The 19673-nt window shown below is 42.4% G+C and overlaps 1 protein-coding gene across 3 annotated transcripts in view; it reads right to left on the reverse strand.

Moving 5' to 3' along the window:
• Positions 1-2066: 2066 nt before the first annotated feature.
• The window catches only part of CFLAR (CASP8 and FADD like apoptosis regulator), a 40652-nt gene continuing 23045 nt past the window's right edge, over positions 2067-19673 (reverse strand). For all 3 annotated transcript variants that reach the window (XM_075000920.1, XM_075000918.1, XM_075000919.1), the window contains exons 7-10: positions 18162-18223; positions 17111-17189; positions 11265-11778; positions 2067-9422 (exon numbers count right to left, since the gene is read on the reverse strand). In XM_075000920.1, the coding sequence (XP_074857021.1) occupies positions 9287-9422; positions 11265-11778; positions 17111-17189; positions 18162-18223 (791 nt within the window). In that variant the 3' untranslated portion in view covers positions 2067-9286. The remainder of the gene's footprint in view (positions 9423-11264; positions 11779-17110; positions 17190-18161; positions 18224-19673) is intronic.

Genomic DNA, 19673 nt, shown 5'->3' on the forward strand with positions numbered 1-19673 from the left:
TCACAACTGCTACAGTTGAGCACATTCTTTTTTCTTGCTGAATATCATTCTGTGTACTGAAAGAAGTTGCTTTCTGCCTGATCATGGAATTTCATGGACTGGTAATAGGGGAAACATGAAACACCACCAAAGATGACTGCACTGCATTTGAGAAACTCATTAACAGAATTGTGAAAAATTACAATAACAAGAATCCAAGAAGGATGCAGATGTTGTGCTTCATAGTAGGCTAGAGTAGTCAACTCTAATTTGTATGACGATTTTAAAACATGAGGTAAATCTAATAAAAGTCATGTAACACTTTTGCAGTCTTTTACTCTGGTGCTGCACAGTTTACTTTCACCTGCATGGTTTCATGCCCAAATTCAAGCACCATCCCCTAATTTCAATTCCCCCGGGGGAAAACACTGAATTCAGGTGATACCAGCCTTGCTAACTCTCACAATGTGACAAGTCACCTGATATTTCATCTTTTTCTTGAAATTCCAACTGCTAGACTGACTCTCTTGATACTATTAAAAAATGTGGCAGCCCTGGTACCAAAGAAGAGACCCACTAGGGGCTTTAGTAAGTCTGTATTAGTGACCCCTCACTGCACACCATAAGGCTCCTATCCCTCTTCTAATTCCGTCAGGAATTTTACATGGGGAGAAGGGGACTGAGTCCACGAAACTGATGGAAGTTGTATTCCTGTTATTGAGGAAAGACCTGGTGTTACTACATAACCAGGTGGAGAGTTCATTTGTACATTTTAAAACTACAAAATCCAATGTTTAAAATGTAAACACATGTCAATCAGGCATTAATGGTTCATTTAAAACATGTATTTACATGTTACACGTTGAATGTCTCTAATTCAGAACTCTTGTCCGGCAACATCTGTAATCTGACATGATTTTAATTAGCTGTATGACCATTATGGGTGTGTTCAAGTTTCCCATGGTCCCATAAAGTTTGTTTACAGTCACCAGTCCTGGCTCTTAGTATTCTGTGCTGTTATTTAGCTTTAGTTTACCCCAAATGTCTTCTAAGAGCTCAGTAAACAGTGGAAGTGTTGGTAATGTGCAAGACGCTATTGACTTCCCAGGGTCCAGCAAATTCTGTCATCTGGAACCAGTCAGGTCCTGAGGATGCCGGACAAGAGAGGTTCAAACTGTAGTTCTTCATGACCTTATTTTATAGTCCTGGATTGTCAAAGTGGAAGTTTTGTGCTTGTTTCTTTGATTCGTTTCCTGTTAGAAGGATATCAGATTCTATAGAGATTTTTCTAAGCAATTTCTCATTTAAAATGCTTGTCTATCCTGAAAGGGCTAAATCCAGGGCCTCATTAACATCCTTACTCGGGCTAAATCTACACCTAAACATATGACCACGACATTGGGAGTCTATTTACATTGTTGCTTTACAGTGCTGTAACTTGCTGTACTCACGGTTTTTTTCATATTCCTGGCGATGTAAACATGGCCTCAGATACAATATTGATAAGCAAATAGCCTAGGCTATATTTACATTTTGACCAGGCTATGCTCTTCTATCATGTAGCCTGAAGTATACAAATCATCTGGTCCTAAATTGTGTAGGTGACTGTGCAAATGCTATCCTCAGCTACTAAAAAATAGATTGGGGAGCCCTTTTTAGGGTCTTGTTTTTGAAAGTGTTGCTCAATCATTTTGCTAATCTGTTTCAAGTCTTGTTTAACTGCATGAATGTCCATTGGTGTCACAGACTACATCTTTAAATAAAATTGTATGGCTAATTATTTGCAAGATCGAGGTCCTAATTTTCTTTTCTTTCTTTCTTTGCTGTTATATTTCACAATTCTGTAAATTTTAAATGAGATACTCTACCAGTAGTCATATTTTAAAAAATCCAGAATTTAGAATGTATAATAAACTAAATTATGATCTAAAATTGCAATAGCACAAGTTTTAAAATTGGTTTTACAAAGCCTCAAACTAACTTGATGATTAAAAAAAAAACCCTATAAATTTAAATCACCTTGATTTAAATTGCTCCTTTCTGCTGTTTAATTTCCTATACACCAAATTACCAAAGAACAATGATTTTTAAAATATTAATTTATTCAAAAGTTAAAACATAAAAAACCCAACTGTCAAAATACATACAACTCGAACTTGTTAAACAATGCATAACAAGACTAACACAGATCATAAGTCCAGCAAAACAGTTCACAACAAAAGTACAATATGCATGACTGATCCACGAATGCAGCATCGGAGAAAGGCATTATTGAAAACAGCCCTAATATTAAGAGGTATCAGCCAAACAATGATAGACAACAGAAAAAAATTAAAACAGCTGTGTAGGAGAGGAATACAGCAAATATCAATCAGCTACAAAAATGGTTCCTCTAGGGCCACAGAAGCTGCTTGAATCTGATAACTAACTAAACGGACAGGGATCAGAATAGCATTCTGACAAAGTTTCCCCTGAATATTATCCTGCTTAGGCATTTGTAAGGAAAGGTGCTGCCTTTTATATATTTATTTTCATAAGGCCTAAGAAACTGAAAGACATTCCCAGTTTTTTAACACTGGAGTCTGACATTTGAGGTAAGTACGTACAGAGAGTTTCTATAAAACTGTGAAGTAATGTTGACAATCTTTGTTGCAGAGCTATGCATTAGCGATGCTCAATTTCACTTTTGGAATAACTCTATAAACCTACACTATTCCCCCCACCTTTTTATTCTTCTTCCATTTGCTCCGTCCTCTACCATCTGACCACATTCCTCCTTGACATGTCTCTTTGGTCTCCCTTCTATAACTCAGTGGCAAGAAAAAATTCTGTTATGTATTAACGAACAGTTGCAATGTATACTTTTCTCTTGGTACAAAGTACTGTAAATTGGTTCTTAGGTTACATCTGTGGAGTACTTGTAAGAGAAAGGAGCAGGAAGCAGAAAAGAAACATCTTAAAAATCAAGGAATGGTTTCTGAGGAGAAGCAGTCTGGAAGACTGCTCTCTTAAAAGGTGGCCTGTGGAAGAGAAGAACTAGAAAACCTTTGCATTGAAGCATTTATTTCTAGCCCTAATAAGGTCACACGGAAGCTGGAATCAATGTTCCCTGTATTTTTTTTTTATCCATGTACAGAATAAATTTTTATGTGCACAGAGGTGAGTGTGGATGTTCAGCCCAAGCAGAGACACCTCGTCCAAGCCTCATATGAATAAGTCAATCCAAATGGCATAAGTGACATGGCTGAAATTTGTAAGAACAGTTCCAAGTGGGGGGGACACTTCTAAATTTCAGATTATCTGGATTTATCTGCACTTGGTAACAAGGACAAGCTAGCCAGCTTTAAGGAAGAGAGAGAGGTATACAAACTGTTAACATATAACACTCCAAAGAGGTTTCTAAAATACATGTCACATATCCAGCCAGGTGCACTTTGCCAACCATACACTCACTGGTCTACTGTAAGGGGAATCTGAGCCTCCATCCCTGGATCCCTAGAATGCTTTGAGCTCAGGACCTAGAGCCTCAGTGAAGTCCAGCCTTGTTCCAGGGTCCCTGGACATGCTCTTGGGGTATATACAGGGTGTCTAGAACTCTATCTCAAGAGCTAGAACCTGCTCCCAAGTGTTTAGTGGTAACTCCTCAGATTCTCCTGTATTTAAACACCTCCTTTCCCAGAGCTCCACTGAATTTCTGGGTCACAGTTGAACTCTCTCAAGAGCATACAACAGTTGACAAGGAATTCACACACACTGTGCACAGAATCTAACACATCTGCTCTTGATGTAAGGTTCAGGAGACTACAGATCGTACAAAACAGAAAACATCTTAAAACATGGTTTCCTCACTAGGTCTTCCTTTCATGGGCTCTGGGTGAAGCAAGCTCCACAACTGGGGGCCCTGCTGATACGCCATCCTTTCTCTGCTATATGTTTATACTAAAATATACTTCCAAAGATATGCATATAAAAGGATCTTAGAACAGTACTGATTTTGATGGAGAGTTCTCCTAAAACTAGTCTATCAAATAGAAGTAAAGGGGAAATTAATTTTTCCAGCTAGCTTGAAGAAAAGAAAAATTATTCCTTTAATGCCTCTCTTCAACTGGGGGATGAAAAGACAGTAGGGATAGATAGAAAGGACAGGAAGACTTTGGAAGCAAGTTTTTGTACTATAGTAAGAAGACTTAAAATGTGTTTTTTCGATAATGGTGGAATTGATTTTTAAAAACTATGTCCAAAGCTGAATACTCAAGGTACCTTTACACTAGCCATTAGCTCTACCCAGTCAGGGTCAATCATCTGGGGTTTGATTTTGTGCACCTAGTGGAGATACATGAAATCAAATGATCACGGGTTGACAGTTGTCCCCTGTACTCCTCAGCTTGCGAGGAGTAAGGGAGGTCAATGGGAAGTCAGGAAGGCCACGTAAGTCGATCAGAGATAAGTTGATTCCAGCTACGTAATTGCCATAGCTGGAATTGCATATCTACGATCAACTTTAACGTCTAGTGTAGACCTGGCCTCAGACTGTGTATCTAAAAATATTTACATGGATTTCTTTTTCAGAGATGTGATTTTATAATCTTCAGCCACAGAGTGAAATATTTAGAGCAAATTTTAAACAAAGGTCCTACAGACATAGTAATGCACAACTGCTCTCGTCTGTAAATTCAGGGCTGGCACATGCCTTTAAAATACCATTTAATGGGTCTTTTACAGGTTATGTTATGCAGCTGTACTGACAGCCAACCCAGGCTGCAGGACAAGAAGGGAGGGGGTCCCTGCTCCATGGCCCTGGAAGGGGTAGGGCCAAGGGCAGGAGGGGTGGAGCCTAGGGCAGTTAGCCCCTAGTGGTGCTGTTCCCCCACTCCCCGCCTGAGCAGCATGAAGCGGCATAACAGTGCTATCATGACGTTTCAAAGGGTCCTGGAGCTCTAGCCGCCACCGCTGCCGAAGTAGCAGCAGCAACAGCTGGAGCTCCAGGCCCCGGTGCAACTGCCCTTTACACACTCCTCCACCCTCTTCCGTGGGCCTGATGTTATGCTACTAGGTCTGGCAAGCTAGAAGGCTTTTCACTTTTAAGTTAACAGATCTGCTTTGGGGGAAGAGTAACTAGTCGTCCGCTCACTGCAACCTGCTGAGAGAGCCTTCAGGAATAGTCATAATAGGGATAGAACGGGGAGACGTTGAGGACTAAGACCCAGGGGAGTCATTGCCTCCCATTGCTTCTTATGACCACTGCCCATGCTCCCTTCCCTTGTGAATGTTTACCGGACCATCAGCGTCCAGCAAGACAGGCAGGTCTACAGGCTGGATTCTTACAGACTAGAGAAAATGGATCTTGAAAACAGCTTTTGTCCTTTTAACTTTTGGTCCCCTCTATTAGCACCATCATCAGTTTCCACCCAAAGTTGTGCTCCTGCAGGTGACTTTGTTGCTGAGGCAACCTCCTTCCTGCCAAACCAGTTCCGCTAGGCATGAGAAAAACTGTAGGATGTTTACATTTCAATGGCAGAGGAGTTAAGTCCTTTTTGCCATTCTGTCTTGGACCAAGGTGGAATCTCCTCACTTTTCCCAGTCTCAGTCACCATCTTCACACTTCCCGGTGAGAAGAGGTAAATTTGTCTCCCCTCCCCTCTTTCTGAGGTTTAATTACAACTCAACTGTCCACACTGAAACCACTGATTAAATAAGGGAAACACTGTTCCCCCCCATCACTTACTCAAGCAGTTGAGCTGGCAAGGTGTCAGCTGACAGCAGAAGCCAGTAGATTTCAAAAAGATGGACCTACAGCGTACAAACTCAAACCACTGAAATGCATTATTAAAGACCTACAACCTATCCTTAATCAGGATGCCACACTCCAGAAGGCCCTAGGTGACAGGCCTCTTCTCTCCTACAGACAACCTCCCAACCTTATGAGGATTCTCACCAACATCCACAGACTATACCGCAGGAAAAACAATCCTGGAACTTTTCCTTACAAAAAGGCCCGTTGCCAACTTTGTCCACATATCCATTCTGGAGATACCATCACTGGACCTAACCAGGTTATTCACCAAATCACGGGCACATTCTCATGTTCCTCAACTAACATCATATGTGTCATAATGTGCCAACAATGCCCAGATGCTTTGTATATTGGACAGACTTCAAACTCTCTTAGACAAAGAATTGATGGGCATAAAATAGACATAAAACCACTCCTGATTCACAAACCTGTCAGCCAGCACTTTAATGGAGTGGGCCATTCTGTTAATGACCTAAAAGTCTTGTGTTTTACTGAAAAGGAACTTTCACAGCTGTTTGGAAAGAGAGGCTGCTCAACTCTCTTTTATATTCAAATTCGACACATTAACATGTGGTTTGGCAATTTTCTAGCTCTTTATAGAGGCTCTTTTACATACTTGGTTTTAATCTAATTCTTGACTTCCCCCACCGCCCTCCTTCTGCCCCTCTGCTCTCTGAGTCGCTCACCTTGATAATAATTTTTCTGATTTGTCCACCTTGATTACTTTTGGTTCTCTGTGCCTTAAATATTGAGTCTGTTCTGGTATGGCTATGGTCTGAAGAAGTGGGTCTGTCCCAAGAAAGCTCACCTAACAAATTATTTTGTTTGGATTAAAGTCTTTAAAGTGCTACTTGACTGCTTTTTTGTTTAGATAGTATATAGGTTCTCTCTGTTACTATTCATTACCTAATAAGGTGCTACAGACTAACATGGCTACCCCCTCTGAAACTGTAATCAGAAATGTCACACCTTTCATTGGGAGTTCCGGAAGAGTTCATCTAATTCTGACAGGGTCACCACAGCACCCAAAGGGACAGTAGGTGGACAGTGGGGTTTTCAGGATGGGGTACTAGCTACCAGGTCTGCACTCCAAGACTGGCTTAGGAACCCCGAGATTAAGAAAGTGGCTGAACTCCAGTCAAGCTTTGTGAATCACAGAGGCACCTGACCAGATCTGTGAGATGGCATGGGTCACACTTATCCCAAACTTGTATCAAGTGCCTCTGTCTGATCACAATTATTCACTTCCTCCACTACATATAATAAAGTATAAAATCAACACGCATATGAAATGAAAAACTAAAAAACTGGTAAAATCTTAAAAAAATTAAGACATACAAAATGCAGACATTAATATGTATTATATAGACACACACTATTACATAAAATTATATATTAGTACAAATAAATACATGTGTGTTTTTCTACATGATATCTAAATACTTTCTTGGTTGAGACTTGCTTCCTCAGTCACATTTTGCCCCACTCTGGTGGGTTAATTATAACTTCCATTGTTTCAAATGCAGGAGTTGTTTCAAGGCTTGTGCTGATCTTTGTGGATGAAAGTTAAAAGGAGACTGGCTTCAAGAAAAAGCTATTGAAAGTCATGGCCAAGGCCACGGCCAGTAGGCAACATACAATGGTGTGAAAAACAGAGTAGTCACTTTTAAAACAAACTTACTGGCCAAGCCATCAAGCACGTCACCTCTGGAAGCCCTCTCCTAGGCCTGGTTTACTCTTAAAAGTTTTGCCTGTTCATGCTGTCTCAGTTAGGGATGTTCTATTTTGTTGGCATAACTATGTTGGCAAAAGCCCTCTTGTGTATGCAGGGATACCAGGAACATGTTCTTTTTGAAACCATGGTTTATTTTTCTAGAGGAATTAGTTTAAGCTATATCAACAAGTATAACCAACATCTCTAAGGAGAGTCTGCTGGTATACCTAGACCAGAAAACCCTTTAAGAGTAGAAAATCCTTAGTTTGCTTGCTAGACAGCAAGCTGTAGCAAGAATATTACACAGTTTCCAACAGGGTTTATGTGTTTACTTCCTGTATGAGAGGGGGCAGGAGGGGAAGAGACCATGTCAAGCATAGAAGCCCTATGAGGCCAGTGACATAAGATTAAAAGTAACTCAACCAAGCCCTAAGTCCTGGTATGTGTCTTAGTTAACCAAAACTACTCACTTGCCTCAGAGCTCATAACATCAGGGCCCCACAGACAGTAGAAGGCGAAGGAATTGCTACATTCTGTTGCTTACTGTTCCCTCAAAGAAGGGAGAAGACAATTAAGAAAAATAAAATTACTGAACACGGGTCCTTTGTTTTGTAGAAATGAAATGGAGCAGAACTGAACTATGTGTATTTGAAGATACTGCAGTGTCTGTAGTAAGTGGCAATGCCCGGTTATACACTGCCATTATGACTGAGTCTGGAATGCAGTGGAATGGGTGACCCAAGACCGGAGAATGGGAAAAATCTAACTGGCTGAGGCTCAGTCTACATGGGACTGAAACAACATCAGAAGGGTGGGAGCAGGCATCCCTAGGAACAGGTCTAGCTATGCAGCAATACTTGATGGAAGGTGGGTGTTACTTGCCAGCCAGATTCATAGTTAAGCAGTTTTATCAGACCCTGCTGGAGATTTCAGGGGTCAGGTGTGGCAAAGAGCACATTTATCCATCTGTGCCAAGTGTGGCCCTTTATTTCAGAGGCAGACCTAGCTGCCCTCACCCAGGCCTTTGTCACCGAGAGGTAAGATTGCTGCAAAGCACTTCTGGGAGGGCTATATCTCGGGACCACTGGGAAGCTAAAGTTAGTCCAGACTGTGGGGATCTTGTCTGATAACTGGGAGCATATAACACCAGTGCTCTGTGACCTGTACTCATTGCTTGGGGCTTCTAGGGCAACTCATGATGTTGGTTTTGGCTTTAAAGCCCTGGATGGTTTGGGTTCGTATTACTTTTGAGCTGGCCTCTCCTCTTGTTCCATGCTGCCAGAAACCAGGTTATCCGTTCCAGACAGAGCTCCTTTGCTGCAAAAGAGATGGAGCTGCCAAGCAGGGAAGCTCCAATAGCCCTTGGACTCTGGAATGAGCTCCCATGCAATTATGAGCTAAGAATGAATTATAAGTTTGCACAGAGGTGGTGGTCTTACCACCATTGTTGATTTTTGTGTTGGTTTATATACTGGAGCATGGAATGGGCACTGCTAGGGGACATATTTAAAAAAATCAAAACATAATACAAAAAAAAATCTATAGTTTAGAACCCTTTCAACATTGTCCTTCTCCTTGGTTTCATTACAAAATCTCCCATGCATTAGCTGCTGTTCTTATCCTAGCTTCTGCCTGAAGTCCAAACTTGGAAATGTGATGCCTCAACATCCAAAATGCTTCTAAATACTTGGATACTACAGCAGCAGGCACTTCAGATATGCATGAAAAAAAAAACAAGAAAAGACCATACGGGAATATCCCCAGCTCAACCTTTTCTCCCGTGCAATTTCCATTAGCTTTTAACTGGAGAAAAAGAGTTTTTTCCGCAGGGTGTGCTGTAGAAGGAGTGAATATGGTGGCTGTAGGTCAGAGGTCCTGTTCCAATCATACACTCTGCTGTTCAGCTCAATATGAATATCCAGCAGGGGGAGCTTCCTGCAGAGAGAAAAACAAGATTCTCACAAGTGAATAGAGGAGACCATCATTTTCAACTTAAGATGACACAAGAGGACAAGATGCTCCAGGCTCAATGAGAGGAATCTGGCCAATCTCAGTCTTTAGTACCAGAGGCAGAGCTCACAAACTTCAGAGTACATATCATTTGGACAGCACACTCACTAGCAGGCCATGGACAACTGACTAGATCAAGGTTTCTCGACCTTTTTTAAAATAAAGTACCCCCAAACTTTCCTCACATACCCCTATGGGTACATGTACCACCAGTTGAGAAACACGGTCCTAAGGTAATTTGAGGTTTGAAACAAATGCCTTTCAACCTGTCCAGATTACTGTATCCTTTCCAGGAGTTAGATTTGTTTTGCATGCCATCAAGTTACACTTCACTTAAAAACTACTTACTTACAAAATTATGCAAAAATATCACAGCAGACCACTACTGAAAACTTGGCTGACTTTCTACCCTCTTATGATAAAATTAATGAATTGGAATAGAAATACTGTACTTATATTTCAGTGTAAGGCATTTGAAGCAGTAGAAACATTGTCTGAATGAACTTTTAGATTGTACTGACTTTATTAGTGGGTTTTTTTTAAAGGTAGCCTGTTGTAAAACTAGGCGAGTATCTAGATGTACCCCCTGGGAGACCTAGGTGTACCCCCAAGCGTACACATATCCCTGGTTGACAAACACTGAACTAGACTATCTCCATGTCTGACATTCTGTGACCAACTGTTATATTTTGGCACTTGTGGGCAAGTCCAGAGCTGCTCTAGAGCTCAGACTGAGCTTGTCCACCAGACCAGGTGCAGTTTCTTTAGCTTATTTTCAGTTCAGGGTTATAACTGGGCAAGTGGCTCTCTGAGGAAGATTGAACTTACACTTGTACTTAAGGTCAAGAGGTCTTACAGGGAATTTTTGAAACAAAACCCCCTAGCAAGCTGCTCTGGCTAAATGTTCATACTTGTAAGTACAGTCCTGCTTAAAGGCTCTTATTCAAAATAACTCTTTGGACAACAGACTGTGAGGGATGTATGTTGGGATGGGAGAACAGCATAGGAAGTCTGACTGTTCACATATCTTCTCCAGCACTGCACCTTCTAATTCCATGCTGGAAGTTACCTCGCAATTCCCAGCTTTGGTACACACTTACACTCTACTCCAGAGTTAGAATCTACACCCCATCTCTACAGTACCTAGCCTGCACCCATGAGGTATGAACCCCTCTTGGACTGCTTCTTCAATCTGGGGTGTCATCTTCCTCTACTGCAGGTGTGGGCAGTAATTTTTGGCGGGCACCACTCAAAGATTTTGGAAAGTGGTCAAGAACTACACTTTTCTATGGAGGGGATGTGGGGTCTGAGACCTGGTTTGATCTGTCTGTGAGGCTTAGAAACTGGCCAGAGTGATCTCAGAAACTGGGCTGAATTGCCCTGCCCCTAGCATAATCTTGCAGTTCCCATTAGCCAGTTTCATGCCTCTCCCTCCCACTCCCCCAGCAAAATCACTCAATTCCTATTGGCAGGCCAATGGGAGCTGAGAGATTTTGCTGGGGGTGGAGGTGGGATGAAACCAGCCAGTGGGAACTGAGAGATTTTGCTGAGGGATGTACCTCAAGTTCTCCCCACTCTCTAGTGTAGCTCAATTACAAGGTTTGACAGGCTGCATTCGGCCTGTGGGCTACATCTTATTCACCCCTGCTCTATTGTGTCGCACATCACCAAGGTATGCTGTAGTACAAAGCAAGATGAAAGCTCGGCTCTCTTCCTGTGGGAGCAATAAGGTGAATGAAAAGAGGTTTGTTTGTTTAAATGTGTTACCTATTAAGAGGATTGCGCAAGAGCTGAGCCAGAGTGCGCAGATAATAGGAGGGGGAGTTGGGAGATCTTTCCAGAAGAGACACGTCCACCTTGCATTGACTCCAAAAGATGTCTGCTACTGGAGGAATACTACAGTTTCGAAGTCTTCTGTTATTGGTAGTGATTTTCTGTTCATTCCCATCCACCTCCAGTAAACTGGTGGGTTCTTGCTGATCTGCTGGCACAATGTAGCTTTGAATAAAGAAGAGCTTTGGTTTCCCTAGGAGATCAGGGCACGAGTCTCCAGTAAAGAACTTCTTCACCCTATCCAAGGGGTACCCAGGAAAGGTCTGATCTGTGCAGAAGATGCTATGAGGGCTCCCACGGCTGACCAATATGCAGATAAAGCTGTCATAGTCTCTGTGTCTTTGCAGCCTTGCAACTTCATGGAATGTTTGGTTCATAGCTTCCACACTCAAATACCGGTAACAGAGAACTTCAAAACTTAGAGCTTTAAAAGTCTCTTCCAGCATATCTGGAAAAGAGAAGAAATTTGTTCGAGTGAATGTATTTCAAGGCTCAGTCACTATCAGGCATTTTGAAGAGCTCTTAATATTATGGCATTTCACTAGTGGAAAAACACGAGGTTTGATTCATGAAAGAAGTTCAGCCAAAATCTAGAGTCTTTACATTGGTATCAGCGGCACAGATGATAATGTCAACATGCTATCTTGAATACAAGGGAGATTTCACGGATTCAGGGTAAGCGAGCTTGTATTTTTCCACCCAGGGAACCAGTTGAGGACCACAGCTCCTCAGCCACCACCCTTCTCACTCTTTCTTGAGACTGCAGTTAGCTGTGCACATGTGATATCCCCAGCAAGGCAGGCTACCTAAAAGGTCAGTGTCTGTACTTTGCTTTCTCTCCAGAGGCTATACCAATGTACCGTCTGCAGTTACAAATTACCACACAGTCCTTTCTAAGCAAACAGATTTACTCAGAAGGTGAAAATATTACAGAGAAATCATATTTACAACAATCAAAGAACCAGCACACACATCTGGAAAGCTTCTTAGCAGTCATTACCCCCCTCTTTCGCCCCCCCCCCCCTTTACGTATTCCCCAGGAAATCCATTTCACATTTATTGTCCCAAAAGTCTATTCTTATCCGGCACTTTTTAATATAGTACTTTGAATTCCACTCCCAGACCTCACATCACATCTCTCCACTAGGGAGGTCACACAAAACCCTGGTCCACAGAAACTTTGCATTTAATGCAACTGACTCCAATACTACTAAAGATTAATTCAACAAGGTTTGACAAGGATAGTGCAGGAAACTGCTCTATCTTTTACAATGGGTAATTCACAAGTGTGAGGTGATTGAACTGTGGCTGCAGTGGGCTCTGGATCAGACCTAGTGTCCAAAAAAGGAAAATGTATATATTCATGTAGAAGATTGTATTTTTCAAAAACACAGCATTATTTTTATGAAGTTGATTTCTTAAAATTTGTCTGTAATTTTTAGCACTTTTTTTAAAAAGGGAATTCCATCAAGTGTATTTTTTTCCATCACCTCTTTAAATACTTATCATTTGCTATGTTTTAATAAAACACGGTTATCAACTGGGATCCCAAGAACATTTTTTTTTCTAGTTTTCATACTTTAAGCATTGATTTAGCTGTGCCAAACCACAGCACTCCTCCAGATTTCTCCATTTTCTCTCTCTTCTGAAAGGGTGATTGAGAAGCAATCCTACTCCAGGTTCATCCTATTTTTCTGGATCATCTTGGTTCAGTCTCTTTCAACACTCACTCAGTTATGTCAGTTTTGAGGACTGCACTTGATTTGGTGATTGTCTCTTTTCTGCTCGGTTTTGAGAGAAATAATCCCATATTCCTGATGGGGATGTGTGTTCCATCGATTGCCCCTCTGCAGTTAGGGAACCCCATCACAAGAAAATCATTCACTAGTCTTTCACATTTCACTGAGTTGCTGCCTTTCATAGCAGAAGGGCACTGATTGCCTTGGATACCTGAATCACAGCAGGACCCCACTCCGAACTGGCTGTCCACTGACCAGTAACTGTCTACCACTGCAAACTTCCAGAGTTATTGTCACTTCCTTCTGAAAAGTCAGAGCAGGTCTCATTCTGGTATCGCTGCGCGTCAAGGCAGGAGAAAGCAATTTGCCACGTTCCACTAAAGCGGCCTTATGCACCTGGAAGTTTTGTAGCCACTGCTGACTGTCCTGTATCTGCAGCACAATGCAGTCCCACCATCTGAGCTTGTTTCATAGCGCCAGAACTGGCGCTACATGGTGTACAAAGCATCGCTTGCAGCCAGCATCTCCCTGGTCCTAATCTTCAGTGTTTCACATACGTGTACATCTGTGTCCTCCTCAGAGTCTTCATTGCTCTGACGGCTGCTTAGGCTCTGCACATACCACAGCATGACATGTAAGATGCTCGTAATACTTGCCACAACAGTTTGAAGCTGGCTGGGTTCCATTAGCCTTGTTTTAGCCTTGTAACGGTGCCTGCATGGGTCCCCCGTGTAAAAAGGGCATGAAAACACTTTTTTGCCATTGCTTTCCAAAGGGAAGGGGAGGAGATAAGTGCATTATGGGAGGCCCATGACACACACCAAAAGCCATCCACTGGACTGTTTTGTCCCATCAGACACTGGGAACTTAACCCACAATGCAAGGGGGCAGTAGGAACTGTGGGATGGACACTGACAGCACATTGCTGACCAAGTCAATGCTGCCAATCCTAATGTGGATGCATTCCAATGACTTCACGTGCCAGTATGGACAAACACTTTACAAAGTCAGGTACTAAAAAAATTGACATTAACAAATTTGACCTAATCTTCTAGTGTAGACGTACCCTTAGTTAATAGCAATTTGATATGGTTATTCTAACGCAGCACAAAAACCGGCAACCTGAGTGTCTATATGGGTCATTCCTAGCAACTTAAAGCTAACAAGGTACCTAAGTTCCATTAAATTAAATGGAATTTAAGAAAGTACTTTGTTAAACTGGGCCATTAACAGCAAGATTGCATGCAAGGGCAAAAACAATCTCAACTCCTCCACACCTTAAGAGCCCAGTCATCTGCCTTCATCTTCATCTGCTGTCAATTTAAGTGCATATGACTCTTCCTCTCTGACCTTCTTATCATGGGAGTGGGGGAACCTCTTTAGCCCCTCCCCTATCTGCTGTATCCCAACCCAAGTCTGCTGCCAGACACAGCACTCCACTGCCGAGGTTTGCGGGAGGGACTCTCCAGCACAGCAGAGTGGTAGTGCCAATGCTAATGGTGCTGTGGTAGCCATAGGGAAGCAGGAGGGAAACGGGATCTGGAGGTTTTGGTAGCAGGAGTCAGTGAGGCTGCTGGTTGTGGGGCGGGCTCCCTCACCTTTTGTTCCCCATTTTGGGCAGAGTCAACTTATCTGATGGGGAAGGAGATGGTGGGTTGAATAACTCTGTCTCCACTTGAGCAACCAGTTGTCTGGATAGTTAACCAGAGCAGTAAAGTACTGAGCTGGCTTTGGGTTCTGCACTGCCTTGGTTTCTCTTTGTTGCCCAGTACCCAGACTCTCACATGACTGTTTGCCCAATAACTCTCCTCTCTGGGGAGCCTGTCTATGAACCAAGCTCATGCAAGACAAGGCTTTTTCCACACCTTTCCTAGCAGCTTATGCCATTACCGAAGGACTCTCCTTCCTGTCAATGTTCAAAGTTTCTTCCTCGCGGGATTCCCTCTCCTGTGGGCTTCCTTGCTGGCTGCTGCCTAGATCTCTTCACAGGTCCTTTCTTTACTAGCCCCTCAACCTGGGGAACTGGGCTAAGCCTGGCACAGGTACAGCTGAGTCCCAAACATTTTCAAAGGCAAGGGGATACCCGGTGACACTGCCACTCACCCAAATACCAGAGAAACCTATTAGCTTTTCTCCTGCTAAACTGATGAGCAGTGAAAGAGTAAATGTTGACATTTACATTCACATAATTAGGCCTCAGCATTAATATCCCAAAGAATGAGTGGCTCATGCTTCTCTCAAAACTATTATTTCAGGCTGTCTTCAAATTGAGGAAGACACCAGCTCATGCTGTTTGTCACAGAGATGATTATGTGGCCACCAGCACAGCTGTGTAATCATTTACACAAACCCCTCCTCATATTCTTCTCTGTAATTTCTGGCTCAGGAGTACGAGTAAGGCCTCTTCCCTTCACAATTCTGAACAAATTCCTTTCTCCTACTCAACTTCTGCTTTGCTTTAGGAGAGTGGAAAGGTACAGCATTCTTAGAGGATGCTACGTAAGTGGTAGATGAGGGACACTCATCTTCAGTGAAATTCAGAAAACCTTCCCTTCTCTCCCCTTCTTGTGCCAGGGTCACTTCTAGCAGGGGTGCTGGCAAAGTTTGTACAGCAGGGGTACCGAGAGCCAATATACCAAACTGTGAACCCCGTGTATGATGGGGACCACTTCATGCCAGAATGCACCACAGCAGTTCTCACGCTTACGACTTCTAGTTCCAGGAACGCTCAAAAAGTGACTATCAGGATTTCTTGTTTTACATCTATCAACCTAAAGAGGCCATTTATTTGCCTTACCAGATATGGATCCTGCTGATTTTCACTGGCTGTGTCTGCATGCTTTGTAGTCACTATTTTCTTTATGTTAGTGAAGTAGCACAAGCACTGTAGAAAGCTGGTCTGTCTGCCTATGTCATTAATGAGGAACAGCAGAGAGCTGTTCACAAATCCCCTCTTTTCACCTGCTCCCAGCCTTGAATTGGGGCTGATTGCAGCCATTCACTGTGCTCTATTTTTAGCCACTCATGTGTTCTATTGGCACAGTTCAAGCCCTGGAAAGATTTTTTGATTATGCAAGTGTCTGTCAGATGGGGATTTTCAAACGACTGTCTGAAAAATTCTCATTTTAACCCGGGTATTTATGGAACTGAACTTTCCATGTAAATGCTTCCAGAAACATCAAGAAGAATTTAAAGACATCAGTTCCTTTCCCCACTACAGCTGGGGCATCAGCTTCTGCTAAGCTGAGATAAAACGGAAACCCAGGTGTTTTATGAACAAGAGGTCGTGTACCTTCAGCTACTCGAGACATGTGCTGTCCAATGTAACCATACGGTTTGAGGTGCATGACAGATTTTTCTTTTTAAAAGCAATACGAAACTTGCATTCTGCTCCCTTCCCCGCTGTGTGACCTTGAGCAAGTAACTTTCCCTTTTAGAGCCTCCACCCTCTATCTTCCTCTTGCTCTATTCTTGGTCTATTGACAACATAAGTTCTTTGGGGCAGAGACTCTCCCACACTACGTGTATTTACAGTGCAGATGTCAATGTATTGCTTATCTAAGTTGGGCCTTCTAGGCACTTCTGCAAAGCCTAATACAGGTTGCACCTCTCTCATTCAGCATGCTCTGGCCCTGGCAGGTCCCAAACAAGAGAATCTGCTAGACCAAGGGAGGGTTTAGGGTTTCTGTCCCCAAACAGCCTCTGGCTCTTGGCCCCCACACTGTTGTGACGGAGGTTGAGGCTCTAGCTCCTGGCCTCAACCCCAGCTGGGTACTTGCTTGTCCAGGAACATCCGTGGTCCTGCTGGACCATGGATATTGCCAGATGAGAGAGTACCAGTTCTAAGAAGTGCAATTTGTAATAATCAAATAACACTACCAAATAATAATATTTAGACCACATGACCAATGAGACCTGATGAGCTTTGCAACAGAAACCTGCACACTCGGAATGTTGTCTGGCCAATCTTAATTCCAACATTTAAATATTGCACCTGCTAGAGAGTGCAGCTGCAAGGAATTTTATCTTCACGAGACTCACCTACATCATTGCCAATGCAGTCTATAATCAGGCATACTCCTAAAGGCCGACTCTGCATTCTGTACCGATCATCATACACCTGAGAAAAGCGAAAGAGCAAATATTTATTTCACAGCTGCACTCCCTCCTCCTGTGCACAGACCTTCTCCTTTTTAACCCCTCCGTCCCCGGACCTGCCCCTTCCACTTCTGTGATGGGAAAGGTTCAGGAGGGATTGGTACACGGTTTTTATTTGGGTCTGCTATTTCAGAGCTTGGTTTGATGCTTCACTCCATGCAACCTCACGATCTTTAGCAGAGTGGCATAAGCCACAGATAAATGCACAGCCTGACCCAGATGTTTTAGAAAAGTTAGGGTGGGTTTGACCGCAGAGCTGTTTATTGCAGATAGATCATTAATTTAAGAAGTGTTCTCAGTCATATGGTTATTGACAGCAATGACCTTGATGGAGTGACTACAGATGCTCTCATTATGCACTGGAACTTGGACAACTTTTTATTGTCACAACAACAGGAAGTGGATTAAAGGCATGCAGCAGCATGGTTAATTACAATTACACTTATTCCCTTACTGAGCAGTCATCTTGTGGAAAAACTACAGAGGCTCACTCCTCAGTGATCAATTAACTCAATTAACTCCCATCCTTGCCCTTTAGCAAGTCTTATCACCACTTTGCTGTATCCCTTGCTAACAATAATGAATACAGTAATTCCCTGATAAAAATGAACAAGTAGTAATGCACAGAGATGGGGAAAGTATCCAAAAAGTTACTTGAGTAAAAGTGCAGCGGTTTTTTACTTCCTGGATACTTGAGTACACTCTAGATGTGATGCATGCGTGTGCGCACTTTTACTCAAGTAGTTTTCTAGAGGGCGACCAGCATCTTGTACTTAAGTATACCCCAGCCCACAGATGTACTTTTACTCAAGCACCTTTTGGGGTCCTTTTTCCACCTCTAGTAATGGACAAGGAATGACAATGTTTTCCAAGCATGGAAATGGAAGGTGTCTTCAAAAAAAGTCAGTCTCAAGGGCCTAATTTGTATACATACCATTTTTTTCACCTCAAGTGAGTTGGCTCCTGATTCCTGTATTGATGTGTGAACCAGTTCTGCTGTGGTTATGAAACATAATAGGATGATTCTCAGCATTTACGTGACACTGTCGCATATCTATATATTAGTGACTTCTCTTTCATAATAAAATACAATTAAAAGTAACCCAAGATTTCTTTCCTTCAGTCCTGTTGGTTCCCATCTGCTCAAATACACACTACATGGTTAAAAAAAAAATACAAGTGAACCTAGCCCATGTTAGCAATGACCATAAATCATTGTGTGCTAGCAGAACAGTGGCTGATTACTGTTGATAAAGCACCACATGTCAAAGAAGTTGGAGGTATCAGCCTAAAGACTGATGGACTAAGGTGCACATGATAAAACTTACATCTTATGCCACTACTCTGCATCTCTTTTGACAGGCTCTGTAAAGGTGCCAAGCATTAAAGGGACATGGAAACACAACTGTCCTTGCACTCTCGGAGTCAGGGGTCCCAGAGCACTTTTCACAAGAAATAAATTCGCCAAGATAGTAACACATTGCAAACTTTGAGGTCACTTAGTTTTCCTGGGCCAGCTCAGTTGGATATAGGAAATCTGGAACTGTGGACATAAGTTAGCCCTTTTTATATGCCTCTGTTTCAAAGAGGCTAACTACCTAGATCTTTTGTCTTGAATTGGCTGAGCTGGTTTTGATTTGTTTTTTCTAACCTGGCTTTCTTACACAGAAGTATTTTTTGGAGCAGTTCTCACTTCTGTCACTTCCCTCTAGGGGAATTTAGAAGTATCCTACTATTTTACAAACATTACAAGTTACAAGGAAAGACTGGGTCTATGCTTACCTTGCATATTGACAGCCGCTACTCAATTTTAGGTACACTAATTGCATACCAAATATCGATTTTGCAGCTGTCAATATTCGTCCCTGCCCTCACTGCAGAATGCTGACAGGAGTGTTCCTCCCTCCAACATTCCTTTATCTTTGTGGCTTGCAAGGCATTCCAGGGTCAACGTTGACGCCGGAACACGCCATTTCACGCCTGGGCAAAATGGGACCCCAGAAGTTTAAACCTAAGTGTTCAATCTTCTGCAGCAAGTGTAGACCCAGCCAAAGAAATGAAAAAAGGCAGCAGCAAATATAGTGGTTTCCTCATTTAGACTAAGGAAAAATATACAGACAAAATTGCCTGAAAATCCAATTAAAGCTAATTTGTTCTGCTGTTTCAATGGAAAGTAAAATTCTCTCCACACATCTGTCTCTCTTTCCACATAAATAGATCTCTTAACTAAATGACTTGTGTATGTGATAGAATGATATTCTGCTTTCCCACAGAGAGGGACCAACACACAGGCTTTTAATTCTCATCAAAATCAAACGTTCACCCCAAAAGAAAAGGACACGTGCACCCTGATTATGTGAATTTTTAACATACACAACCACACTGCTTTATGGGCAATGTAATGCAAGCAACTAACAACAAAAAGTAAATAGGATCTCATTCCTTT

Source organism: Carettochelys insculpta, chromosome 8 (assembly GCF_033958435.1).
Source record: "Carettochelys insculpta isolate YL-2023 chromosome 8, ASM3395843v1, whole genome shotgun sequence".
Classification (NCBI taxonomy): Eukaryota; Metazoa; Chordata; order Testudines; family Carettochelyidae; genus Carettochelys; species Carettochelys insculpta.